The sequence below is a fragment of the Lemur catta genome, chromosome 23, assembly GCF_020740605.2.
Source record: "Lemur catta isolate mLemCat1 chromosome 23, mLemCat1.pri, whole genome shotgun sequence".
In the NCBI taxonomy this organism is placed as follows: Eukaryota; Metazoa; Chordata; class Mammalia; order Primates; family Lemuridae; genus Lemur; species Lemur catta.
The window spans coordinates 6,018,272-6,045,909 of record NC_059150.1 but is presented as its reverse complement, the minus strand read 5'-3'; the positions used below and the strand labels follow the sequence as shown (position 1 = coordinate 6,045,909).

At 43.7% G+C, this 27,638-nt stretch overlaps 1 protein-coding gene across 2 annotated transcripts in view; it reads left to right on the top strand.

Moving 5' to 3' along the window:
- The window catches only part of DSTYK (dual serine/threonine and tyrosine protein kinase), a 50,673-nt gene extending 29,353 nt beyond the window's left edge, over positions 1-21,320 (top strand). For both annotated transcript variants that reach the window (XM_045536046.1, XM_045536047.1), the window contains exons 3-13: positions 3,748-4,414; positions 7,079-7,311; positions 7,884-7,967; positions 8,661-8,837; positions 9,432-9,561; positions 9,911-10,067; positions 10,517-10,649; positions 12,548-12,661; positions 14,633-14,747; positions 16,210-16,344; positions 17,073-21,320. In XM_045536046.1, the coding sequence (XP_045392002.1) occupies positions 3,748-4,414; positions 7,079-7,311; positions 7,884-7,967; positions 8,661-8,837; positions 9,432-9,561; positions 9,911-10,067; positions 10,517-10,649; positions 12,548-12,661; positions 14,633-14,747; positions 16,210-16,344; positions 17,073-17,260 (2,133 nt within the window). In that variant the 3' untranslated portion in view covers positions 17,261-21,320. The remainder of the gene's footprint in view (positions 1-3,747; positions 4,415-7,078; positions 7,312-7,883; positions 7,968-8,660; positions 8,838-9,431; positions 9,562-9,910; positions 10,068-10,516; positions 10,650-12,547; positions 12,662-14,632; positions 14,748-16,209; positions 16,345-17,072) is intronic.
- Positions 21,321-27,638: the final 6,318 nt, after the last annotated feature.

Genomic DNA, 27,638 nt, shown 5'->3' with positions numbered 1-27,638 from the left:
CATGCCACGTTTATTGATTGGATGCTTACTTCGTGCCAGGCACTGTCCTGGGTGCTGGGAAGAGATATAGCCTTCCATGGAACAGCCTGAGCTCGGACTTCCCTCTCAGGTGGCCATAATAGGGCCCAGAACAGGTCTGGCTCATCCTCTTTACATTAATTATTATTTTTCCACTCCCTGTCTCCAGGAGACAGTGCTGGCTTCCTTTTTTGTTTGTAACCGTCAGGCATGAGTCATCCTTTCACCCTGAGTACTGCAGAATTGCAGAGCACATTCCAGCCTAATCTGCACTGCTGCCAGGGTCTCAGCCAGCAGCTCTCTGCCTGTCTTCTGACAATCATGGTAGAGCAGTGAGACCAACTGCACAAGGTAATCCACTGGGGAAGGGAGAAGAGAGAGCACGGTACCTGTTTTCTGTCCATTTTTGTTCAGTGCAACATATATTTAGGAGTTGGCGGCTTCTTTCTTGGTGCCAGTATATCAGGCCATACCCTGCCATTAGAAAGCCCTAAATCCATTTTTTAAAAAAAAGTGAATTTGCACCTGAGCAAATAAGGCCAACTGGTCTCCTAAAAACAGTATTGGTCTTACAAATGGACTTGGCAGGTTTGGCTGATGATTCTGTTGCCCACATAGAATGGTCCTTTGAGGAAAACCTGAAATTTTATGTTAGAATTTTAAGAAAATCCATCAAAAAAATAAGCAAACAAAATTCTTCCTGAAAATTTTCTGAACAGTACCGTTTGCACACCCTCGAAGACATTAGGAATTTGTGTATTTACTTTGGTTTTCAATATTTAGGCTTTCTTTTTCTAATAAGTTTGTTGGGTTTCTGTCTTTCTTTCTTTCTTTCTTTTTTTTAATAAAAAGAGACAGGGTCTCACTCTTGCTCAGGCTGGTCTTGAACTCCCGAGCTCAAGTGATCCTCTCACCCACCTTGGCCTCCCAGAGTGCTAGGATTACAGGCTTGAGCCACCATGCCCGGCCCCTATAATAAGTTTGAATGATTGATTTATATCTTTAAAAAATGTGTGTATTTAGGGAAGCTTTGCAATATAAAAAACATTTCCACCTATAATTCTGTACTGTAATAAACTGTTTTCATTTCTTAGAGTGCTTTTAGTCTTTATCTAATTATTTTACTTGATTATATTGTTGGCATTTATGCCATTGTATGTTCTATTCTAAACCTTAAAATTTTTTATTTACAAACTTTTTAAATATTCCTCACTGATGTAATTCGTGCTCTAGCATGTGTGACTCAGGGTAGTGAAAGGGGGTTTGTTTTGAATAGCAAGGTAAGTGTCAGACTGGTCTTCCAACCAGAAAGCATTCCATGCAGTTTGTACACAGATGAGACAGCACATTTCTTCTTGGCCTAGGCTTAGGCGGAGAGTAGGTAGATTTATGCAGTGTTTATTCAAATTACAAATGGTGAAATGCTGAAAACACTTTGAGCTTTAGGGAGTTCAAAGTGGCCAGGCAAATGAAAGTTATGTGACCTACCCAAGAATAAAGCTTAGCTTATTTTTAGGAAAGAAGGTGAGACCTTTGTGCTTTGTTGAGGTTGGAAAAAATTCTGAAAACCAAAACACATAGCAAGTGTCAGTGTCGATGGAAAAGAGACACTAGACATAATAGGCTGGCATCTCCAATCCTTTCTTATTTAAAGAGGGAGATCAGAAAGGAAAAAGGCCCAGATTTTGATTTCCTTTAATCTTTTATCAAAAATGCATACTGCTCAAATAAGGTGAGGAATGAAATCAGAATTTTAGTATGAAAGAAATAAACAAAATTGGTATCTTTTATTAGATTTCAAATGAAATAAATATTCAACATCTGATAACTGTCAAGGACACAAACTTGAGCATGTCTGTATTGAGTTCTTTTACAACTCTGTAGATGATAGAATTCTGTGGAAGATTGATTCCGAGTTTGCAGACCCCTGAAGACGTCAGTAGTTTGTATACCTGTCACCTATGATGGTGATACAGGCATGAGTCCCTGGTCAACCGTTTACATCTGGAATGCCAGGCAAAGTAGGCAATTTCAGGGATACAGAGGAGCATCCTCTGCAGTGGATGGAAATATATGCTCTTACGTACTTCAAAACTTCTTAGGAAAGAAGTATTAATAGAGCAGAAAGTATAGGCTGGGAAAAGGACCTGTGGAAGGTTTGTTTCTAAACCAAAGATCATTCTTGAAACTCGCTTTATGAACTTGAGTATATTAGAATTGGGTTCAGTTGTGTGTAATAGACCATCAGAAAATCAGGAGGCTCAAACAAGATAGAGAGTTGTTTTTTGTTTTTTCCATCATGTAAAAGAAATCTGGAGCTAGTCAGCTCTTGTTTTTGCTTCATCATCCTAGCTCTGGCTTCTGCCTTCAGGTTTGCCTTAGGCCTTCTGCTCTAGCTGTCATATCTGTGCTCCAAGCAGGGAGAAGGGCAGGGACAAAGGGCACACTTCCTGGTAGAATCAGCCCCCTTCTCTCCCAAACAGCTTTCCTGGAAGTCCCACCCACTCATTGGCCACCCCTATTTGTAAAGGACATTGCCTGCCCCAATAATGTAGAGACTAAATATTGGACAGGCAATCCTTGGACTCTGCCATTCCAAGTGTTCATATTCTCAAAGATATTATCAAGACTTAGGTGGCTAAGACTTTAGATACCCGCAAACTCTTATAATAGGACAGTAATGATGTTTGGTGAACCTGGCTTTTAGTTTGCTGCCCAAATGATTGGTTCAACAATATTGAGGACTGGCCAGGTGCAGTGGCTCATGCCTGTAATCCTAGCACTCTGGGAGGCCGAGGTGGGAGGCTTGCTTGAGGTCAGGAGTTCGAGACTAGCCTGAGCAAGAGCGAGACCCTGTCTCTACTAAACATAGAAAAAATTAGCACGGCGTGGTGGCACGAGCCTGTAGTCCCAGCTACTCAGGAGGCTGAGGCAGGAGGATGGCTTGAGCCCAGGAGTTTGAGGTTGCTGTAAGCTAGGCTGATGCCATGGCACTCTAGCCCAGGTGACAAAGCAAGACTGTCTCACAAAAAATAATAATAATAATAATAATACTGAGGACTTACTATGTGCTAGGCACTGGAGCTACAGTAGTGAAAAAAGTAGACCTGGTCCCTGCCCTCAAAAGTGTTTACAGACTAATGGGGGGAAATGGGTTTTAAATAAGTGAGTTATAAATGTGTTGAACATTAAGAAAGGGGAAGTAAAGAGTGCTTGGAATTGTGTAATAGAAAGGGCTCTGTACGTATACGCCGTGACATGCACTTGGAGACGTAAAGGATACTTGGGAGTTAGCCCGTTTGGAAAGGTGGGGATGGGGGTGTGAGAGCAGGGCCAGAGGGGGAAGACTGTTCCAGGCATACCCCCTCCCCGCCTGATAGCTTCCATAACAATTCCTTTTTCTTCCATTATTTATTTCTTCATCAGAGGGAATCGGTGGGAATGTCTAAGCAACAGAGGAAAGCAGGGACCAAATATTCTTTTGATGTGAAATGGCTAAAGGGACTGCCAGCCTTTCTGCTTGTTTTTCACTCTCTCTGGATGAGTGTCTGCCTTCGCAGGCTGCACCAGGGGTGTTGGTAACCGAGGAAGGAAGTGGACGGATGATTGGGGCACACTGAGGTCTAATTGCTCCACCAGAGAGCTGGATTGGGGTCTCAGTGTGGGACTCTGGGGAGGCATGGATTGTTTCTGACCCCGAGGTGCTGACTGACCCCCTTCCCCTTCCAGGAAGTGGACATTGTGGTAGCACCATGCCAAGGCCTCCGGCCCACAGTGGATGTTCTGGGTGACTTGGTGAATGATTTCTTGCCTGTGATAACCTATGCACTCCACAAAGATGAACTCTCTGAGAGGGACGAGCAAGAGCTTCAGGAAATCCGAAAGTATTTCTCCCTTCCCGTGTTCTTTTTCAAAGTGCCGAAGCTGGGCTCAGAGATAATAGACTCCACCAGGAGAATGGAGACTGAAAGGTCACCGCTTTATCGCCAGCTGATTGACCTGGGCTATCTGAGCAGCAGTCACTGGAACTGTGGGGCCCCCGGCCAGGACACTAAAGCTCCAAGTATGCTGGTGGAACAAAGTGAGAAGCTGAGACACTTGAGCACATTTTCTTACCAGGTGCTACAGGCGCGCCTGGTGGACGCAGCCAAGGCCCTGAACCTGGTGCACTGCCACTGCCTCGACGTCTTTATCAACCAGGCCTTTGACATGCAGCGGGACCTGCAGATCACTCCCAAACGCCTGGAATACACTCGAAAAAAGGAGAATGAGTTGTATGAGTCACTGATGAATATTGCCAACCGGAAGCAGGAGGAAATGAAAGATATGATTGTGGAGACACTTAACACCATGAAGGAGGAACTTCTAGATGATGCTACCAACATGGAGTTTAAAGGTATGTCTCAGAGAGCTTGTCGGGGTGCTGGGACTGCAGGAGCCTCTCACCCTTCTGTAGCTGGAGATTGAGTACATTAATTCTTAAGGTTAAAGGAACCTCAGGCTAATTTCATCCACCCCACTGTTACCAACAGGAGCCCACCTTAAAGCATTTAGCCAAGGTGGCCTCTCTTGCTCTCAGAGACCTTTCTGGAAGATTCCACTGTCATTCCTTCCCAAGAACATTAGCCCAGTTTTTCCTAAATTCATCCTAATAGCTCTCTAACCTCCACTTTCTATCTGTATCTCCTTGTCCTCAATGAAGCTGAAGAATGTTAGTAAATTGTGCTTTAAAAAGGCTGGGTGCAGTGGCTCACGCCTGTAATCCTAGCACTCTGGGAGGCCAAGGCAGGAGGATCCCTTGAGCTCAGGAGTTCGAGACCAGCCTGATCAAGAGCAAGACCCTGTCTCTATAAATTTAAAAAAAAAAAAAAAAATTTTTTTTTAAATGGTTAAGTAATTTGCCCAAGATCGCACAGCTAGTAAATAATAGATGTAGGACTTGAATGTAGACAGTCTAATTCCTGAGCCCATACTCTTAATTTCCATGTTTTACTGTTTATTAATCTGTTCCCAGTTACTGATGCCACCCTCTTCCTAGTACCCAGCTGCAAAACCTCAGCACAGTCTTTAGCTGTCTTCTTTCCCTTGTCTTATCAGTTGCCACGTACTGATGAGTTTTCTTTCATATTTTATACCTACCTTTTCTATTCTGTCTTCTTTAGTCTAACTGAACTATTGTTACCTAATCTATCTCCCTGACCTCCTTTTCTTCTTTCTCCAGCTTATCTTTATTGGTTCTGATTCCTATAGAGTAAGTTTAAATTGCTCTGCCTACTATTAAAGACTTTCCAAAGCCTAGCCCTTGCCAACTTTTCCAGTCTTATTTTCCATTGTGCACCTTCCTGTAATTTCTATTTTAGTTGGTCTTAACTGCTTACGGGCCAACATACACTCCCTTCACCTTTTCTTTGCTCATGCCCTGCCTCAAACCTGCAATGGCTTTTATTTGTGAATTTCCAAATCCTACCTACCCTCCAAGGCCTCTCCCAAATGCCATTTTTCACAAAATCTTCTTTAATTTTTGTAGGTAGTAACAATTGCACTCATCAGTATTCCCACGGCATTTCATCTGTAGCTTATCCCTGGAATTTCGCTGTCTACCTTTTATTGTAGTTATTTATAGTCTCCTGTTTTCTAAAATCCTAGAGTTAAAGGAGAATAGGATCTGAGTCTTATTCACCATATCCCCTTGCAGCAAATAACATAGGCTTGTGATACAGCACATCTTTGGAGAATGAATGAGTTTATGAATGATGGATCTAGCTAAGTCATGCTTACAAATACAAAAGAAATATAGTTGACTTTATCAGGCACAGGATGCCTGATTTTTTATAGGTCTTTCTAAAGATGAACAAAAAAGAATTCCCCATTGCAGGGTGGAGTTGCTGAGAAATGCTCACTTGCAGTGGATATCCTTGGAAGTCTTCTCGATATTTAATTAAAGACACTGGCACATCAATGCTGGCATCACGGTGGGTGTGATGAAGGGAGGTAGGGCAGCTAGGTTGGGCAGACAATGAAATATTTGATTGTTATTGCCCATGTTTGGTGTCTGGGATACAGCAGTTAGCTAAACAGATGTGGGAGTAACTGGAACAAGTATTAATAGATCACATGTCTGGCTCTGTTAACTACATTGTGGATTTGTGAGTATACAAACGGTACTGAATTGATCAGCATTGTATATAAATACACATCTTTGGGACTTGCAAGGGTATATTTCAAGAAAAAGAGTTCCTTGAAGATGAATAGTTAGGCCAAAGGGTATGTGAATTTTTCTTGGTTGGTTTAAAATTTTGATAAATATTGCCAAATTTCCTCTGAAGAGTGGCACCAATTTAAATTTCCATCAGTAAGCGTGAGAGTGCCTTTTTAGGAACAGATATTTTTGCAGATATTTGATTTCTCTTAAGTTCTGTTCTTTGTTTTACAAAGTAGGTTTTCTAGTGCTAAAAGGTAGTGTGGCATGGGGGGGCAACAATTGAGTTTGACTTTTTATTTATCTAGTCATTGATTAGTAAAAAACTCCTGACCCTTAGATTTTTCTCACTAATATGCTAGGCAGTATAAAATTTTGCAAAGATCACAGGCTTTGGAATCAGTGAGTTTTGGATTCAAATGTTAGCTGTCTTCCTTCTTAACTGTACCGTACCCTTTCCATGCCCACTTTGTCCTCTCTTTAAGGCTGTTTCCTGGTGTGTAATACCCACCTGATAAAGTTATTATGAAGATGAAATTAGATCACATATATAAAATGTTGACTATAGTGCCTTTCTTATAGTTTACACTCAATAAATGTTGTTCCTCCCTTCCTACAAATGTGACATAAAAGCTGACAAAATCAACAGGCTCATATTAGAATTAATTGCTCCTCCTCAGGATCTTAGCTGCTTTAAGTAGCTGAGGGTTACATAGCCCCCGATCATGCTGAGAATCAGACTTCATCAAAACCAGTTTTTTTGTAGCTGTCATCATGGTAGTTCCATGGCTGTGATTTGGGAGGTGCCTTGATATAGTGTGTCTGCTCATTGCAGACTGACTTATTTCTCTGCTTCTGTAGATGTCATTGTCCCTGAGAATGGAGAACCAGTGGGCACCAGAGAGATCAAATGCTGCATCCGACAGATCCAGGAACTCATCATCTCCCGGCTTAATCAGGCAGTGGCTAACAAGCTGATCAGCTCGGTGGATTACCTACGTGAGAGCTTTGTCGGGACGCTGGAACGATGTTTGCAGAGCCTGGAGAAGTCTCAGGATGTCTCAGTCCACATCACCAGTAATTATCTCAAACAGGTACACAAAGAATGGTTGTTAAGACACCATATCAGGTAGTCGCACACACCTGTAGTCCCAGCTACTCAGGAGGCTGAGGCAGGAAGATTGCTTGAGCCCAGGAGTTCGAAGTTGTAGTGAGCTATGATCACATCACTGTACTCCAGCCTAGGAACAGAGCGAGACTTTGTCTCTTCCAAAAAAAAAAAAAAAAAAAAAAAAAAGAACACCGTGTCATGGATAATACATGAAACAATTTACACGCAAGTCCAGCTTCAACTTAGAGCCAAGAATTTCCCTTTCAACTTTTTGCCAATCCAGTTTGAATTGTTTTTCTATCACATGACCACTGCTTGTGGGAGGTGCTGGGGAGCTGTAAAATTGTAATTAAGTTGATGAATTTAAAGATGAAGTGGAGGGGCCTAAATCTTCACAAAATAGATGATTAACTTGAGTTGACTCTGCATATATGTTGAGGGATAAATTTGGAAGCCCTGAGTCTGGACGGTGTTCTTAAAGTAAGTATCATTTATTGCATTTTTGAAATAGCCACACTACCGAGGGCGTATTTTCTTTTGTGTGATCTCTTTCAGATCTTAAATGCTGCCTATCACGTTGAAGTCACGTTTCACTCAGGGTCCTCGGTTACAAGGATGCTATGGGAGCAAATCAAGCAGGTAGGGGTTGCTTAGAGAAATAGTTTTCTGCCTGTAGTTGGCTCAAATGAATCCTAGTCGCCCCAACAGAGAACAGATACCTAGGATCTTCTGTTAAGGTAGGGTGGCCTTTTGTTCTGGTTTGCCTACCCAAGAGAATTCTGGTTTGTGCCTATTCTCAAATAATTATTAACAGTATTCCCTTTAACTCCTAAAAGTTGTGGGTTTATATGAGATTTCATGTTGGGTGTTCTTTGTAGACAATTAAAAAAATGATTTTTATGCAGCTGTAAGACTCTACCTTACTAGCTTCCTCATATTTCTTTCTCCCAGCTTCAGTGTCTTTTCAGAACCAGGCTTTGTTGTTGCCAGAGGCCACGAGCGTGGTTCCGATTCTGGAATTTGGTCTGGCTCTTATGTAGCGTTATTGACTGACTTCAGAAAAAGACTTATCAGGCACTCCTTGGCACTGAATGTGATGTATTGAGGGTTTGTGAGCACGTAGACTAGGCCTGGTATTATTTGATGCTTTCCTCCAGGCTCAGCCCTAATTTTGAGGTGGATGGAATTGGAGAGGAACCTTGGACTTCATATAGCTGCTAACTTAAGTGCCTCCTCCTAATGAGTGGGCAACCCAGAAAGGAAGGGCAGTGGGTCTCTGTGGTGGTTCCTGTCTCCCATTCCTCAATGGTCTTACTGTCCTCCTCCTGGCAGATCATCCAGCGCATCACGTGGGTGAGCCCACCTGTCATCACTCTGGAATGGAAGAGGAAAGTGGCCCAGGAAGCCATCGAGAGCCTCAGTGCCTCCAAACTGGCCAAGAGCATCTGCAGCCAGTTCCGTACTCGGCTCAACAGTTCCCACGAGGCTTTCGCAGCCTCCTTGCGGCAGGTCGGTGTGTGGGAAAGGAGACAGAGCCTCATCCGCAGGGGAATATTTTGCTCTCTGCTCTTCATATAATTCTCTAAAAATCATCAATATATGTTCATTCTATTCTGTTCCGTTACAAGAAGTTTCATCAATAAATTTTTCATGTGGACATTTTTCTAGCTCTAGGGAGAATGGAGGGAGGTCAGTTAATTTCTCCTCATTTCAGTGAGTAAGGGAAGAAAATAGAGGAGTAGGAATTTTATTTTAAGTTTATGTAGCATCTTAGGAATGAACAACAGAAGGGATGACTTTCCAGCTTCCATACTGTTTCATAATGATGTGACATCTGCTTGTCTGTTCGGGGTGTGTGTGTGTGTGTGTGTGTGTGTGTCAGGGCAGGGAGTGGATAGATGTGATTATGCATCCAAGAGGAAAAATTATTATTTATTGAGAGTCCACTATGTGCCAGTCTCTGTGCTGAACATGTTACATGTATCTTATTTAATTCTCACAGTTGTCCCTAGGAGGTAGATCCTGTTATCTCCATATAACAGGTGAGGAAGCTGAAGCCAGGTACTTGATAAGTCATGCTGTTTTTTCCTGTTTCCCTCCCAGCTGGAAGCTGGCCACTCAGGCCGGCTCGAGAAAACCGAAGATCTCTGGCTGAAGGTTCGGAAAGATCATGCCCCTCGCCTGGCCCGCCTTTCTCTGGAGAGTCGTTCTTTACAGGATGTCTTGCTACACCGTGAGTCCTTGTTTTTTTCCAAGTAAATTGGAAGAGGGCTCAGGGTACCTGACATTTTTATGTCCAGCCTTGAAGAATCCCAGTTTCTAAAGCTGCTTCAATACTTACTGATGTGGTTTTGAATTCCTGTTTGGTCCTGGCATTTATATAGTTCAAATAACATGACAGAAGTTTGTTTGAATTAAACGAGTTAGGTTACTTTCTGCTGGTTTAGAATGACACCGGAATTTCATTCCCTGGCGTGCTTACAACTTCCTGGCCTCTAGGCAGGTCCACATCTAAGAGTCTTACAGAGGTTGCCCATCTAGTTCCCATCCATCTGCCTTATCTCTGTCTCTACACCTTGTAGGTAAACCTAAACTGGGACAGGAACTGGGCCGGGGCCAGTACGGTGTGGTGTACCTGTGTGACAACTGGGGGGGACACTTCCCCTGTGCCCTCAAGTCAGTTGTTCCTCCAGATGAGAAGCACTGGAATGATCTGGCCTTGGAGTTTCACTACATGAGGTGGGTCCTGGTCTCATTTATCTCTGTGGGAAAGATCTAGAAAAGCAGCCAGTAGCCTGGGATAAGTTTTGTCAGCTACAGCATGCCCTGTCCCTCCATACCTCGGTTTCAGAATGTGATAGACTAGTATTTCTGGGTCTTGGCCAGACATGTGCTCTCTTTAAGGCCTTTACTGTCTTTGCCGGCTCTTTCCCCACCGTCCTGATTTCTCAGACTCATCTCTTCATTTCACTTTCTTCTCTAGTCTTTAAGGCCTTATCAACTTTTTGATTCATGATTCTTTGTCCTTCTTGGGAGAGGCCATTGTTTTTGCCTTCTGTCTGCCCTGAGGGCCATTGTGTCTGGACCTGGACTACACATGGTCTTGAGGTTATTCCTTCCTGCATTCGGCATGTCATGCAGGATTACCGCCCGAGTGTGGTAGCCCAGAACTCTCTCCCTCCTACCAGGTCTCTGCCCAAGCACGAGCGCTTGGTGGATCTCCACGGTTCAGTCATCGACTACAACTACGGTGGTGGCTCCAGCATCGCTGTGCTTCTCATCATGGAGCGGCTGCACCGGGACCTCTACACGGGGCTGAAGGTGAGGCCGGCAAGGAGAGAGCAAGACCCAGCCGGCAGGTTCCTTTCTGGCACTTCATCCCTTTCTGTTTGTTCGGAGCTGCCAGCTTTCACCAGAGACTGTTGCCGTAATCAGACTTGTTGCACTTTCTTCCACAAAGCCTTAAAGATTTCTCAGAACCTACTTTTTGCCCTATTATATATCCAGAATACTGTCATTTATCACTGTGCCCCCCTGTGGTGGTGGTAAAAATCTCTACTCTGTAGAAGAGCAGAATTCCTATAACTCTGCTCTTCTTTCTCTTTTTTTTCTCCCAGTGGATAAAGCCAGTTTTTGTTGTTCAGTCAACAAATATTTATTAGTGACTATTCTCTACAAGGTCCTGTATTAAGCACTATTGGGGAATATCAAAAACTGTGACTGTCAGGAGCTTTTGAGAGAATTGTAGTCAGTGAACATTTCAAGAAGATGTGGAGTTTGAGTTTGGCAAGTCTACCTTGATGGGCAGAGTTTGGGCAGTTGGAAGAAACAGGCCGTACCAGGGGGAGGAAAGGGCTTAATGCCCAGAACATCTGAAGGTCACCAGGCATGTGGGAGCAGCCAGTTTGTTTTGGGAATATGGGGAGATGATGTGCAGAGAGATGCTGGGAACAAGTTATACAGGACCCAGAATGTTAAGGATTTCCATGGAATTCAAATTCTGTTGTAGACAATGAGAAGCTACTGAAGGATTTTATTTAAGTGAAGGTAAAGCCCTCCATTGGATGTTGAGTTTCTCTTCTCTAAAACAACTACCAAAAGGAAACTAAAGAGGTTTCTTTTGTCTGTTCCCTGCACTGGAGCTGAGTAGGAGAGAAAAGCTGACCTCATGAGGGATATCTGGGTAGGTCCCTTCTCGCAGATACCAGTCCATACAGAGGCCTCCAGAGGTAGGGCCGAAAGGAACCTTAGAAGCGCTTCCAGGAGTCAGGAGGAATCAGTGGAGTCAATGGGATGAAGAAAATGACTCCACACAGTTTTCCCTCTTCGTTTCGGAGGAGTTAAGCACGGCAATGTGTGATGCTTTTCTGCAAGTGGGCTTGAGAACCTCATTGAGCCTTGGAGTGAATGATTTGGCATTTTCAAGAATTCAAGAGACCCTAAATTGAAGTAATATGAGTGACTTTGGTATTTGAATTCGTAAAACCAAACCTGGGCTAACCAGGCCTATAAAGCAATGAAAGTAAATTTGCCCGAGGGACCTGGGAATACTTACTTTGAGCCTCCAAGGCAGTTCCAGAGTTTGGTTTTTTGTTGTTGTTGTTGTTGTTTTTGAGGCAGTCTTGCTCTGTCACCCTGGCTAGAGTGCAGTGGCGCAGTCATAGCTCACCGTAAACTTGAACTGCTGGGATCATGTGATCCTCCTGCCTCAGCCTCCCAAGTAGCTGGGACTACAGGTGTGCACCACCACACCCGGCTAATTTTTATTTTTTGTAGAGACAGGGTCTTGCTATGTTGCCCAGGCAGGTCTCAAACTCCTGGCCTCAAGTGATCCCCCCACCTCAGCTTCCCAAAGCCCTGAGCATGAGCCACCACACCCAGCCCAGTTCCAGAGTTTTAGATGTTAGAAATAAGCCCATCCCTCAGTTGTTTGGTTGTACCTCTCCTAGTCATATCTGGGGTTGTCCAGTTGGCCGGACTGCAGCCTGTGAGGGATTTGATCTGAGTTTGTCTCCTTTACAGCTTGTTCTTTGCTCTCCCTCTACTTCCTTCTCCTAGCTGCTTACCCCTCCCCCCTTTTTTTCATGCACTTTTCTCTTGGTGTGCCCTAGGGCAGTCAGTCTTTTAGTTCCCCACAAAAGGAAGTCTCACTTGGTTCAGGCAAGTTGAACTAAGGAGTTGCCGTGTGGTGTCGTGACAAGCTCTTTTGTCTCCCCAAGGCTGGGCTGACCCTGGAGACGCGTTTGCAGATAGCACTAGACGTGGTGGAGGGAATCCGCTTCCTGCACAGCCAGGGACTCGTCCATCGCGATATCAAACTAAAAAACGTGCTGGTAAGTAAGAGCTGTTGCCTGCAGTTGGTACCCTGCCTCTGTGGGTGAAGTGACCTTATTTATGGCGGGTACATATAAGTGGAAGTTCGGTCTTAGGAAAAGTCCACAGGGAAAGTAGTAGAGTTAACAACACAGTGACGGGTGGTGTCTTGGACCGAAAGCTTAGGGAGCAGTTTCATCTTAGACCTAACTTATGTTACATAAGGTTTTTGCCCCTATACTGTTTTGAAAAATCTTAAACTTATAGAAAAGCTAAGAGTGGTACAGTAAAGACCCATATGGCCTTCACCCAGATTCACACCGGATTGAGACCAGGCAGGTGTCAAACTCCTGTCCTAAAGCAATCCTCCTGCCTCAGCCTCCCAAGTACTGGGATTACAGGCATGAGCCACTTTGCCCAGCCTAAAATCTGAAACTTTTTGAGTGCTGACTTGACACCCAAAGGAAATACTCACTAGAGCATTTTGGATTTGGAGTTTTGGATTAGGGATGCTGAATCGTTAGGTATGAGGCAAATATTCCAAAATCCAAAAAAATCTGAAATCTAAAACACTTCTGGCCCCGAGCATTTTAGATAAGGGATACTCAACCTGTAATGGGAATGAAACTGGAGGTAGGGAGGTTGGAGGCAGGATTTATTAAGTCAAGTCATGCACCACGTGACATTTCAATCAGTGCCAGACCACATATGTGATAGTGGGCCTGTAAGACTATAATGGAGCTGAACAATTCCTATTGCCTGGTGACATCATACTGCAATGCATTTCTCACATGTTTGTGGTGATGTTGGTGTAAGCAAACCTACTATGCTGCCAAACATATAAAAGTATACAGCCCATACAATTATGTATAGTGCATAATACTTGATAGTGATAAGAAGTGACTATGTAACTGGTTTATTTGCTATACTATACTTTTATATGACATGTACTGTTTATATGATTAAAAAGTACTACTTCTACGCCTGTAATCCTAGCACTCTGGGAGGCCAGGGTGGGAGGATTGCTTGAGGTCAGGAGTTCGAGACCAGTCTGAACAAGAATAAGACCCAGTCTCCACTAAAAATAGAAACAATTAGCTGGGCATGGTAGCACACGTCTGTAGTCCCAGCTACTTGGAAGTCTGAGGCAGGAGGATCGCTTGAGCCCAGGAGTTTGAGGTTGCTGTGAGCTAGGCTGATCCCACAGTACTCTACCCCAAGTGACAGAGTGAGAGTCTATCTTAAAAAAACAAACAAACAGAAAAACTTATAGAACAAATATAGAAAGAAAGAAAATATTTTTGTACAGCTGCACAATGTATTTATGTTTTAAGCTAAGTACTATTACAAAAAAGCCAATTTTAAAAATTTAAAAGGTTTATAAACTAAAAAAGTGACAGTAAACTAAGGTTAATTTATTATTGAAGAAAGAAAAAATGGTTTTTATAAATTTAGTGTAGCCTAAGTGTACCGTGTTTATAAACTCTACAGCAGTGTACAGTGATGTTCTAGACTAGACGTTCACATTCACTGATCACTCACTCACTGACGTACCCAGAACAACTTCCAGTCCTCCAAGGTCCATGCATGGTAAGTGCCCTATACAGCTGTACCATTTTTTACCTTTTATACCATATTTTTACTGTACCTTTTCTATGCTTAAATATGTTTTAGATACACAAATACTTACCACTGTGCTACAGCTGCGTGCAGTATTCCGTACAGTGACATGCTGTCCAGGTTCATAGCCTTGGAGCACTAGGCTGTACCATCTAGGCTACATGTGTAGTAGCTGTACCATCTAGGTTTGTGTAAATACTCTGATGTTTGCACAAGACAAAGCTGCCTGATGACTCATTTCTCAGAACATATCCCCATCATTAACAAATGCATGACTGGACTACTTTGAGATATCTACTTGAGCTTGGATGTGCAGCAGTGCTGTGTGCAAGATCAGAGACAAGGTGACTCTTGCCCTGCTTTGTTGGCAGCTGGACAAGCAGAACCGTGCCAAGATCACTGACTTAGGATTCTGCAAGCCGGAGGCCATGATGTCAGGCAGCATTGTGGGGACACCAATCCATATGGCCCCTGAACTTTTCACAGGTAAGGCTGGAGGGATGGGGGTGGGCTTGGGCAGAGCTCATTTCTCTAACCCTGAGTGCTACCCCTCGGGCTAAGCATTAGGTCATTAAATATGAAATGTCCAATTTCGAATCAAAAGTGTATTTTATTATATCTCAAACAAGAAGCGGTACAATTAATCAAAGTATGTGCCTAAACTATCAACAAAGTTTTGCCATCTTAACGGTAGCTTGTTCATGCCAGCAGGGAAGAAGCCTGGAGGCTAGAGAAGGGGCAATAATGAGGAAAATCACAGAATAGACATAAGCATGACAGTAAAGAAAGCCATTTAAAGAATGGTGGTAAACAAGGTTGGAGATAAAATACATTGAGCTTCAAAGTCCCACAGAGGAGTTAAGGATTGTGCAAGACTTCAGGAGCTACTGAGTTTTTGAGCAGGGGAGAGATGAGGTGAAGATGTTTATGGAAGATGAGCTCAGCAGCAATAGGTAGAGAGGACTTGATTAGGAAGAACCAAGGTAAAGGGACCAGATATGTAGCGGTTGCCCCCAGGATTAGGTTGTATTAGTGATGAAACAAGAGAAGGGTGACAGATTTGAGATCAATTTAGAGGAAGAACGGGCAAGATTTTGTTACTAACTTGATATGGTTGATAAACAGGAAAGAAGGACTAAAAGATGACTCAGGTTTTGAGCTCAAGTGGATAGGGAATGGTTGTTCCATTGCTGGGAAAGATGGAAATGTGGGTGCAGGTCAGTTACTATTGGTAAGAGTTAAAATTAGCAACATAAATGAAGTTCTCCCATTTTGTACACGTCTCCCCCCAGCTCTTTACTGAGTGATACACATAATATTAGGTGTTAGCTAGACAACGATAGTCCTACCCACATCAAATAGACAGTCATCATTTTTCTATCCCTAGATTTACTTTTTTAAAAAAAAATTTCTATTCACACTGCTATTATTCTATTTTGGCTACTGCATATTGAAATTCCATCGATTGTTTCTACTGCAGTCTACGCTAGAGCTGTCAGAACCATCTTTCTACAATGTTAGATCCTTCATATCACCTCCTGCTCTAAAACATAAATGACTTCCTGCTGCCCACTAATCCAGACTCTTCTGTCTGACTTTAAACACTCTATGTTCCAGTAACAGCTTACCCACCCACTTGTATTTCCCAACTTTATTTTCCTCATATGACCTTTCAGGTTAATTTTTTTGACTGTCCCATTAAAATAAAAGGCCTCATTTTTCTTCTCCTTTGTCAAATTCTAGTCTTAGCTCTCTTAATATCCAGCTCTGACCTCCCAGTGTCACAGTTTATTGTCTTGTAAAGGGGAGTTAGGAATGTGCCCTGCCTACCCAACAGGGGTGTTGGGAGCTTTAGAAAAAATCATTTAAAGACTTCTGCAGGTGCCAGGGAGCAGTGCTGCTGCCTTGCTCTCCCTGGCTCACTGCTCTTCATCTTTTCTTGCCATAGGGAAGTATGATAATTCCGTGGATGTCTACGCTTTTGGGATTCTTTTCTGGTACATCTGCTCAGGCTCTGTCAAGCTCCCTGAGGCATTTGAGAGGTGTGCCAGCAAAGACCATCTCTGGAACAACGTGCGGAGAGGTAAGAGCCACCAGCACTACTTTGTCCTAACTCCCCTGGCAAGAGCAGGCTGAGCCCAGGCCCTGCCGCAGGGGCCTCGTGTCACCCCTCCCTAGCTGCTCCACAGCGGGACCGCACGCACATGAAAACCATCGTGGAAGCCAGAGAAGACATTTACATGAAGCCTTTGCTTCCAAACAACATTCTGTTGAATGATCTCAAAAAGCCTTCTTTAAAACTTCCAATTCTTGGCCAGGCGAAGTGGCTCACATCTGTAATCCTAGCATTCTGGGAGGCCAAGGCGAGAGGATCGCTTGAGCTCAGGAGTTCGAGACCAGCCTGAGCAAGAATGAGACCCAGTCTCTACTGAAAATAGAAAAAATTAGCCAGGCGTGGTGGCATGTGCCTATAGTCCCACCTACTCTGGAGGCTGAGGTGGGAGAATTGGTTGAGCCCAGGAGTTTGAGGTTGCTGTGAGCTAGGTTGACACCGTGGCACTCTAGCCCTGGCAACAGAGTGAGACTCTGTCTCAAAAACAAAAAACAAAAAACAAAACTTCCAATTCTTCAACTTTCTATGCCAATATGTTCCATATTTTTATCACTATTCAGTTCTAAAACGCACTGAAAGCTCATTGCATTCTTTAGTGAGCCCCAGCTGAGTAACGAGCCTTCAAGCTGGTCATGCCGTGAAGACGTTGTGTTGGGTCCCTTCTGGCTGTGGTCTTACTTCCATGCTGCTTTCTCTAGGGGCCCGCCCGGAACGGCTTTCCGTGTTTGATGAGGAGTGCTGGCAGTTGATGGAAGCCTGTTGGGATGGTGACCCCTTGAAGAGGCCTCTCTTGGGCATTGTCCAGCCCATGCTCCAGGGCATCATGGACCGGCTGTGCAAGTTGAATTCTGAGCAGCCGAACAGAGGGCTGGATGATTCTACTTGAAAGCAAGGACCTTTCTCTTTCATTCTCTATTTCTCTCCTTCCCCTCACCTTTTGGCCATGGGGAGAAATTGACATTTATTCACTATAGGGCACTCCCAAGGGAATTGGTGCTTGCTGGGCAACTTGAGACCTTCCAGGCAGAGATGACTCCAGGACAGTGAAGAGTTGGATGACTGAGCATGCTCGGCAGTTCACTGAAGCCCCAAGCTATCTGTTTAACAGAAGAGTGTCCAAGCCGTATGAAAGCTGAGGAATGTGACGTTCTGGCCTCACAACTGAAGCGGAGGCAAATGTTACCATTGTCTACTCACTGTATATGTTTCTAAGACAACAAGTGGGACACTGCAGTGGGAATAGTATTAAAACCTATCATTTCCATGATTTGAGCTCTAGCTAGGAATAATTTGGTCAGGACCCTTAGAACATTTGAGCTTGGTTCTGGGTTGATGAGAACATGGGGACAAAAAACAAACTTAACAGATGTCTGGTTCCTGCTGTCTGCAGCTAGGGATGTCAGGTTGCGACAGTCGGAAAGCCAGGGAGGGAGGTGGAAACAAAGCTGTGTGCTTCCCCCAGCGCCAGTGTGTTCACGTGTATAGGGCCACATGTCCCTGGTTTCTAGGGGAGGGTTTCACTGTTACATCACCAAGAGGCCAAAAGAAGACAGAAAAGAGTGTGTGTGCGTATGTGTGTGGGGGTGGGTGTACACATACATACATACATATATACATAAGCTGTTGGATTCTGAGTTACTGCTAACCCCAGAACAGAATCTGTTCTACCCTTGGGTCTTTTTTTTTCTTTTTTTTCCCCTTCTTTTTGTCCCAAGGTAGGAAAACTCCAGAGAACATGGTACTTAGGAGTGAGTGTCCGAGCAAAACCAACCCAACGTGAAATATCTGGCTGAGATCTGAGAAGTGGGAAATGATCCAGAGGCCGTGGCCTGCATACAAACCTAATGAAAGGATACCAGCTTGTTTTTAAAACTTAACAAAATCAGAAATTATTTTTGTGTTTGACTCTAACACACTGATGTTTTTAAAATTTTATCAATGAGCTTTTGAACCAAGGTTTCTTCTGCAATTTATCCCTTCTTTTCACCTTATTTTAAATATAATCTGTTAGAAGAAAAAAAGAATCAGACAAAAGAGAAGAATGCTCCTCTGGTAGTTCTCTGTGTGTGTGACTCACCGCTGTGTGTGCGTATCTGGGAAGCTCCCTTCCCCTGGAGTCGGGAGGTGGTGTGATGGATGGTCTTTTGCGGAGTTCCTCATAAAGGAACATGAGGAGGGAAACTCTGATTCCACGCAAAGGGGAACAGTTTAAACATCGGTGCATCTCAGATCTTGACTTCAAGCCTTTCTCAACCAGAGCGGTCCATTAGATTCAGAAAAACAAGTAGAAAAACAGTGGAGGTGAGTAGCCTCGCTCTATCTGCCTAATCCCCAGGAACTGTGGTCTGGCCCCTGTGCCCAGCCCTAAAGTGTGGGAAACAGGTCCCCAGGTGATTTTTCTAGGCTTGTTTGTGACAGAATGTCCATCCCTTAAATATTAACAGTATAAATGGAGTCTATAATAAGTTTTTCATATAACTTTTAAAGTTCAGTTTTAACTCTTTGGCTGTCCTGGGCTCTGATTATGATATATTTGAGCGTACTAGCCCCAAAGCACTTGCAGCTTTTCAGAAACTCCATGTAGTGCTAAAAACCTTTTTACTTGCAAATGATAAAGTAATTGGCCCAGTGTCTTTGGGTTCTATAGGTTCCAGCATTGTTTTAGTAGAATGTTTAGTTATCTCTTAGAATTTTTAACACCTATTTAGCTATGCATCAGGTATTCTATTCTTCTTGGCAGTAATTCAGCTGCTCTTCTGGGAACTATGATGGGGCTTCCAGGAAGCCAGGTGTCAAATTAAGAAAGGAGGGATGAGTAGTTTTCTACTTGCTGAAAAATCATTGTAAGTCCGTTCTGTGTGGAATTTCAAGAAAAGTCTTATATAGTTCCCTTTTCCAAACTGCTTTCTTTTAACTCTAGCTATAATCAGGAATCTGTGCTTCCATTGGGGAGACCACATTCCTAACATTCTTTGGAAGTCTTAGCTCAAACCCCAATTCACACATGGGAGGTTAGATTTTTTTTTTCCCTACTCAGAGTCCCTTTTCACTTTATCCCCAAGGCTTAGTCTGCTATCAGATACCAGTTTTCTAGCAGATTCCCCACAGTTTTTGCCTGGTGGGGAGGGAGAAATGGAGGGACTAATGTATGTAAGGAGATGAGTAGTTGTGTTACGGTTCATTTAAAAAAAAAAAGTATTGCAAGAAAAGGTGCAAAATATTCCTGAAAGTCTCCAAGCCATCCAAAGTCCACATATGGATATTTGGGGGTGTTATTTAAATACTCAGCAGGCTGAGTGCAGGAATAGGTGTGTATAGCATGTGTATACTTTGCTTTTGTTTTATAACATTGTCAGCTAATTTTGGGTTCTTTGTTCCTTGGCACCCATTCTTATTAAAGTGATGGAATGCCATGAAATGTACTGTATTGTATATTACTTGGGAAGACACTAGGCATTCAAAGAAGTCTGGCGGCACTTGGGCTGTAGAGAGGGCTCAGCATGGCCAAAGTCCTGAAGATTTTACCTCCCAGTTTTGGTTGTTCATTTCATTCCCCCCCCCCCCACCGTGGTGAAGTAAGTAAGATGGTGGCTAGGGGAGGAAGAAGTATGGCATGAAAGAATGGCCCTTACTGTGTTCTATTCTGTCCTTCTAATCAACTTAATTAGGGCAGGTTACCCCAGTACAAAAATGATGACTTGGCCATTTTTAATGAGCTTGAAGTGTGGTCACTCATTTTGCGTCAGTACTTAGCAAGAGGCCGTCCTGCAGAGCAGTCAGAAGAGATGGCTGACCCTGTGCCTAGAGAGCTAGTGGCAAGGTCAGTCTGGCACGGTTGAGGAAGCCTCATTTCAGGGAGGTTTCCACAGGCACATCCCAGTTCCCTGATCCTCTACAGAGAGTAGCTTATTGACTGAGCAAGCCTTTCACTTCTCTGGGAAGGGGGACTGTGCTGGTTGTTCCCAGACCAAAGAGAGTCACTTTTGACTCCATCATCTTCAAAGGGACAGCCTGGGCAGAATCTTCTCCTCATTATTAACACTAAAATTCAAGGAAGCAGTGGAGGAGAGGATACATTACTACCACAGATAGAAATAGGGGAATAGTAGAACTCTCAACTAGTAAATAAATTTTTGTATCTTTGCTTGAACTGCCAAAGAAGGGTCCCAACGTGTTTTTCTTGATGGGAGAAGTGGCTCGGGGTTGCAGGGCTGTGAAGTGACAACTGCACTGAATGACACTTTATTTTTTGGCTTTGACTTATTATTTAGCACTGAGAAGCCCAGGGCAATTGGTGAATACATAGCACTTTGGGAAATTAAGGTGCCCTCTGGCCTTACTTTGGAGAGAAGGCATGCTTGGTATTCTATTTGGCCAACTGGGAAACCTCCGTAGTCCACTTTGCCTCAGAGTGGGATTAACAGCCCTGGGAGAGTCCACTGCCAAAGGAGTAGATGCTTGCTTTGAGTTTTCAAAGCTTGCCTTTTGGATTTGCTGGATCAAATAATCCACTTTTTAAAAGAAAACAAAAGGGTTTATCCTTCTAAATACGGGAGTGGGGTGGGTAGAGCTGGTTCACTGTTAAAGTGGGCAAGGAGAGAGTGGCCTTGAGACTTGTACTGCAAACGCCCCTGGAGGTTTCAAGTAGCACTACTGTTCTTAAAAAGGGTTTTATTTTAACTCCATCTGCTTTGTTCACACCCAGTCCAATTGCGATTGCAGAGATTGTGTGAGAATACCTGGCACTGAAGAGGCCACCTGGCCCAAATGGTTGAAAAGAAAATTGGCCTGGACAGCTTGTTGTCTTTTGTCGTTATGTAATGGTTTTTTTTTGTTGGTTTTAAAGGACTAATGTTTATTACAGTGTTAAATAAAAGTGTAACATACTAAGTGTATAGAATAAAAGTGCAATAACAACAAAAAAAATTACTTTGGCACAAACTTCAGTCGTCATATTCTCTGTTTTCTTGTGCTACCTGGCTCTTTCCATGATACTGTTACAGCAGGACCTTGGTAATTGTGTGTATTTTTAAGAGACACAACTCTGGGTTAAGTCTTCATTTAGTGTAATTTTGAATAGTTGGGTTTGGTTTTATAGCATATTCTATATACTTGGGAGACACAAATACCCAATGTGCTGTATAATAAAGATCACATTAACGTTTTAGGTTTACATCTGTTTGGCTTTGGTGTTCCCTTGCCTCGCTACCCATGTTAAGAGGATGTTCCCTATTTCATTCCATTTCCATTGTGACCTGCAGTCAGACATCTCAGTCTGCCTTAGGAGAGATTGATGGAACATGTTACTCCCCATGAGGGGCCCTCCCCAGCCATGATAGCTCTTGATCTCTGGATGCTGTACATTAATTACCACTGCTAGAGGCTGGGGCAAGGGCATGGGAGTTAGGATGGCAGAGGAGAAGGGTACAAGGTGGGATGATAGCAATTGATTTTCCAGAGCCCATCCTGGGGTGACACCCTTTTCTCCAGTGTCCTTTCAGCACGAACTTGTAGCATTCTGAGTTCATGCACAAGCCTAGCTATTCTTTATTACACTGTGAGGGAATTGGGGACGTCATCTATACACTGGTCTATCTGCCTTTAGATATTTTGAATTTTCAATTTGGGCTCACCCCACTGTTGGGATGCACTTGCTCAGCAGTGCCTGACACGTGCCATCATGGGCCACATCATGGGCCACCACCAGGAGAGCAGCACCGACCGTAGTGGCCGGCAAAGGTCAGCATGCAGCGTGTCTCTCCTCCCACGGGCTGTGTTTGCTTTGGTTTGTTTTTGGTTACCATATCATGCCGGGCTTGTGTGGCTGAGTCATTTTTTGCTGCGACTGCTTGTGATTTGACTGCCGCAGAAGGTTGGCCAGGAGATGGCAGCACTTCTTAGACAGTTGGTGTGTTTGTGCTTCTTAAAGGAAAAGCTGGAGTTGAATCTCTGGTTCTCAGACACCCACACCGTAGTCCTTTAATGCAGATAACCCTCTCATGCTTGGGAAACTCTCAGGGAACTCCAGCCACCCTTCACAGTTGGGTCCGTCCCACCCTGCATGCACATACCTTGTACTCTAAAGTTCAGCGTGACTGAGTTTTCTTAACCTCCTCCCTTACGATTATTACTTTGGAAAAATAGCTGTCCTATATACATTTATAGATTGGGCATACTTTTCCAAGGACACATCCCTCAGTAAGCTCATCCCTGAGTAGGACAATCTGGGTGCTCTTCCTGGTCCTGTGTGTGGGTGGGGCTCAGAGGGTTGAGGCCACCAAGTGTCTAAACATCGTCCAATTCTACATCAAGATTTCTACCTTTAGCAGAATCCCAGGGAGTCTGCAAAGTGCTAATTGAAATAGCCTCCTTTTGAGCACAATTACCATCAGTGGCCACAGACTGACAGAGACCTCTAATGGCCTTCTAGGGATGGCCTGTTCCTTTTTAAAGGTAGCATCTCAAACCAGTGGAAAAAGTAGATGATTTGGTAAAATTGGCTATCCATTTGTCTTAGTCCATTCCTGCTGCTGTAACAAAATACCACAGACTGGGTAACTTATAATTCATAGAAATTTATTTCTCGCAGTTCTGGAAGCTGGGAAGTTCAAGATCAAGGCGGCAGCAGGTTCAGTGTGTGGTGAGGGCTGGTCTCTGCTTCCAAGATGGCACTGGTTGCTGTGTCCTCCAGAGGAGACTAACGCTGTGTCCACACAAGGCAGATGAGATGGAAGAGCCCTGTCAAGCCTAGGCGTGGTGACAGCTTCTCCCTGCTGTTAGTCCTAGGATGCCTTGTTGGTTTCACAAAACCCTGGGTACAGTGGCTCCATAATAGCTCACTGCAGCCTCGAACTCCTGGGCTCAAGGGATCCTCCTGCCTCAGCCTCCTGAGTAGCTAGGACTATAGGCCCATGCCATTGCCCTTAGCTACTCCTAAAAATTTTTTTGTAGAGATGGGGTCTCACTATGTTGCCCAGGCTGGTCTCAAACTCCTGGCCTCAAGTGATCCTCCCGCTTTAGCCTCCCAAAGTGCTGGGATTACAGGTGTGAGCCACTGTGCCTGGCCCCTGTTTATGTCTTTTAAATAGCCCCTTCACTGCTTGAGGTCAGGAGTGTGAGGCTGCAGTGAGCTATGATGACACCATGGCGCTCTAGCCTGGGTAACAGAGTGACATTCTGTTTCAAAAAAAAAAAAAAAAAAAAGCCCTCTCATTAAGTTTTCTCCAATTCCCCCTTTAGAATATGCCATCTCTTTCCTGCTAGGACCCTGATTGATACAGTAGCAAAATAAATAATTCTTTGTGTAATATACCAAATATTTGGGGTATATACATATTTTTGATATATAGGATATATATATATATATATGATATTGTGGTAATAATGGAATATTTTTTAGCCTTATGAAGGAAGAAAATTCTGTCACATGCTACAGTACAGATGAGCTGAGCCTTGAGGACATTATGGAAACTGGCAAGTCCAAACTCTGCTTGGTGGGCCAGCAGGCTGGAGACCCAGGGAAGAGCCTGAAGCAGTTGGTGTCCAAAGGCTGTCTGCTCCCAATTCCCCTCTTGCTTGGGAGGAAGTCGGTCTTTTGTTCTTTTCAGGCTTTCAACTGATTTGATGAGACTCACCTACATTGTGGAAGGTAATCTGCTGTACTCAAAGTCTACCGATTTAAATGTTCATCTTATCCCAGACACCCTCACTGGCAGGGAAGGCAAGAGGAGCGGGGAGATTGCCAAAGGTTGGTTAGCAGATACAAAAGTACAACTCTATAGAAGGAATAAGTTCTAGTGTTCTATAACACTATAGGGAGACTGTAAGTAACAGTTTATTGTATATTTTCAAATAGCTACAAAAGTAGATTTTGAACGTTCTCAACACAAAGAAATGATAAATATTTGAGATTAGAGATATGCGAATTACTCTGATTTGATCATGACACATTGTATACATGTATTGAAATACCACACTGTATCCTATAAATATGTACAATTATTAGGTGTCAAAAATAATAAAAAAAACCTTCACAGAAATTTCCAGAATAATGTTTGACCACATTATCTGGGCACTGTGGCTCTCCGCCAAGTTGACAGGTAAAATTAACCATCACAGGTGATTACAAAGGGCTGGGAGAAGAGGGAAAATGGGAAGTTGTTGAATGAGTATAGAGTTTTAGTTTTCAGTATGAAAAAGTTCTGTAGATCTGTTGCAGAATTAACACTACTGAACTAACTATACACTTGAAAATGGTTAAGATGATAAATTTTACATTTGTTGGGCTTAAAGAATTCACCCTCCCCAAGCTTCCATCCAAACCTCCTACAGAACCCACTGCTCTCCCCTTCCTAGGGGGGTATTAGGCACTTAGCCTTTGCCAGACCCCTAGGGAGATAAAGCAATGGAATGCAAGAGGGGGACTTACTTTCCTTATACCGCCTAATAAAGACAACACTTATCCCTCCTGTTTTTTGAAAAGAATTTATTGCAGCAGCTGTTTTGGCCCAGTTGCTCACTCTCCCTGGAAAAACCCTCTGTAAAACCCAAGGCTCTCCCCTCCCTCAGCGTGGACGCTCTTTTCGGCCTCCACCCATCTGCACCCAGATGCTCAAATAAACGGCATTTTGCTACACATGAGGCTTCGTGTGTCTCCCTCTCGGCTCCAGACCTAACAATGTTAATGTTTTTACATTTAACACCATTTTTTAGAAAAAGAGGAAGAGCAATGTAAGGAGGAAGAAACATGGGAGGAAGGGTGTTTGCAAGGGAAGAATTATCCTGATGGGCCTGGAGTTGAAGCTGGGTCAGAGGGCAGAGAGGACAGGAGGGGACCTGTGGACAGCCAGATTGGATTGGGGGTCTGGAAGATCTTCGTGAGACTGAAGAATCTTTGATTGAGAGACAAGAGTAAGTGAGCTGAAAAAATAGGATGTGGGATTTAGGAAATGGGACACTGTGGTGGCGGGATTGAGCATGTGACCCTGGGCGCGGGAGGCCGGAGCGGCGTGAAGACAAAGCTCACTGGAGGGGAGAGGGCACAGAAACCGGGAGGCCATGGCACTGGGAGAAAGCCGCGGATGGAGGTCACCAGAATGATGAAAGGAATAAAGGAGACAGGAAGACCAGGAACCCTGTGCTAAAATATTCAGCGAATTGGGGGGAAGAGGGGGAGAGTTGTTAATAGCAACGAAGAGGAACAGGGGCTGGTGGCGTTTAATGGTAGAGCCTTCAAAGGATCGGGACTTTTTTTTTTCAGGAAAAAGAAACGGTTCGGAAGAGGCTCTGGGGAGACCTACCATATCTCTAGACCTTACAAAGGTGAGAATTAAATCCTCCTCTACTTTAAAAATCTACAGGAAAGGTGGTGTCATTAGGGGACCATTCACATTTCAGTTAGAGAAAGAAAAAGGAGACAAAGAATTTAGCAAAGAATGTGCTAAAAAGAAGCCCCCGAGTGTGGGCCGTTGAAGCTATTTCCAGGTTTTTGCCTGTGTGAGTAACCCTGGAGCATCTTTGAGCACGGAGCTTTGTGCCGCTCTAGCCTCACTTCTTCAAGGTAGATTCACCTGCTGCAAAGAGAAGGCACTTTCTGATCTCCCCCTCACTGTCCACCTCCCTCCTTTCTGTATTTAGTAACTGCCAGGCACTGACCCGAAATCTGGGTATCATGCTGTTGTCAAAACCTCAAGGGGGTTTTGGTACAGGTCCAGTTGCTCATCCACAAAGACCCAATTATTGAGACAAGGAGGGCTGCCAAGGAAGAAAGGACTTTTCAGTACAGCAGACTTCTTGCTGGAAGAAAGGGAGAAGCTGCCTCAAATTTGTCTTTCTGACTAATGGAGATCCTGTGCTTTTTAAAGGAAGGGCCGTGTGCCTTGGGGCAGGTTGAGGGGGGATGTGAGCCCCTGGTGTCAGGAAGTCTTCCCTGGGGGCTTTCAGAATCTCAACTCTTTTGCAGAAAATCCATCATTTCTGGGAAACAACTCAAAAGGTCACGGAGTTAGTTAAGCGAGAGGATTATAAAAAACATATAGGGGGTCCTTGAAATTTGTTCATGGAGCGGGTTGCAGTGTGAGCAGTGAGACAAAGCATGTTCCTCCATGCTCTCACAGAGCTCAGCAACAGTGGGTGTTATTCCTAACAAAACAATTATTTATTGTAACACACAGCATTTCTTAGATGCCAAAGTGAAAAAAAATGTGCATCTTAGAATTGATGGAATAGTGTAACCATGATGAGCGCTAAGCTAAAGTAAAAGGGAATAATAGTGGCAGGGATGGGGGTTGGGTTGCTATTTTATTTTATTTAACTTTATATTTTGAAAATAATTACAGATTCACAGGAAGTTGCAAATATAGGTGCAGAGAGGTCCCATGTACTCTTCACCTAGTTTTCTCCAATAGTTACGTAACAATATCAAAGCTAAGAAATCGACATTGGAACAATGTGTGCATAGCTCCATGTCATTTTATCACATCCACACATCTTTGTGTAGATCCATGGAACCACCCTGTCAATCAAGGTGCAGAACTATTCCATCACCACAAAGATCTGCCTCTCGGCAGCCCTGCAAAGCCACACCCACCCTCCTCCTCCCCATCATCCCTAATTCCCGGCAACCACGACTTGTTCTCTCTCTATATAATTTTGTCATTTAGAAAATATTAAATAAATGAAATCATATAACATGTGGTCTTTTGAGGTTGGCTTTTTTTTCACTCAGCATAATGCCTTTGACATCCATCGAAATTGTTTTGTCTATCAAAGTTTATTCCTTTTGTTGATGAGTGTGGATGTATCAAAATTTAACAATATTGTAGGACATTCTGGGTGCTTCAGTTGTGGCTATTACAAGTAAAACTGCTACAAAACATTCATGTACAGGTTCTGTGTGGACATAGTTTTCATTTCTTTGGTATAAAACAAAAAAATAATCCAAAGAAGTCAAAAAAAGGGGGTAAAAGATACATAAAAAGACACACAGTGTGATGGGACACAGGCACGGTGGCTCATGCCTGTCATCCTAGCGCTCTGGGAGACCAAGGCGGAAGGATCGCTTGAGATCAGGAGTTTAAGGATGGAGACCCTGTCTCTACCAAAAATAGAAAAAATTAGCCAGGTGTGGTGGCAAGCGCCTGTAGTCCCAGCTACTCGGGAGGCTGAGGCAGGAGGATCACTTGAGCCCAGGAGTTTGAGGTTGCTGTGAGGTAGGCTGATGCCAGTGCACTCTAGCCCAGGCAACAGAGCGAGACTCTGTATAA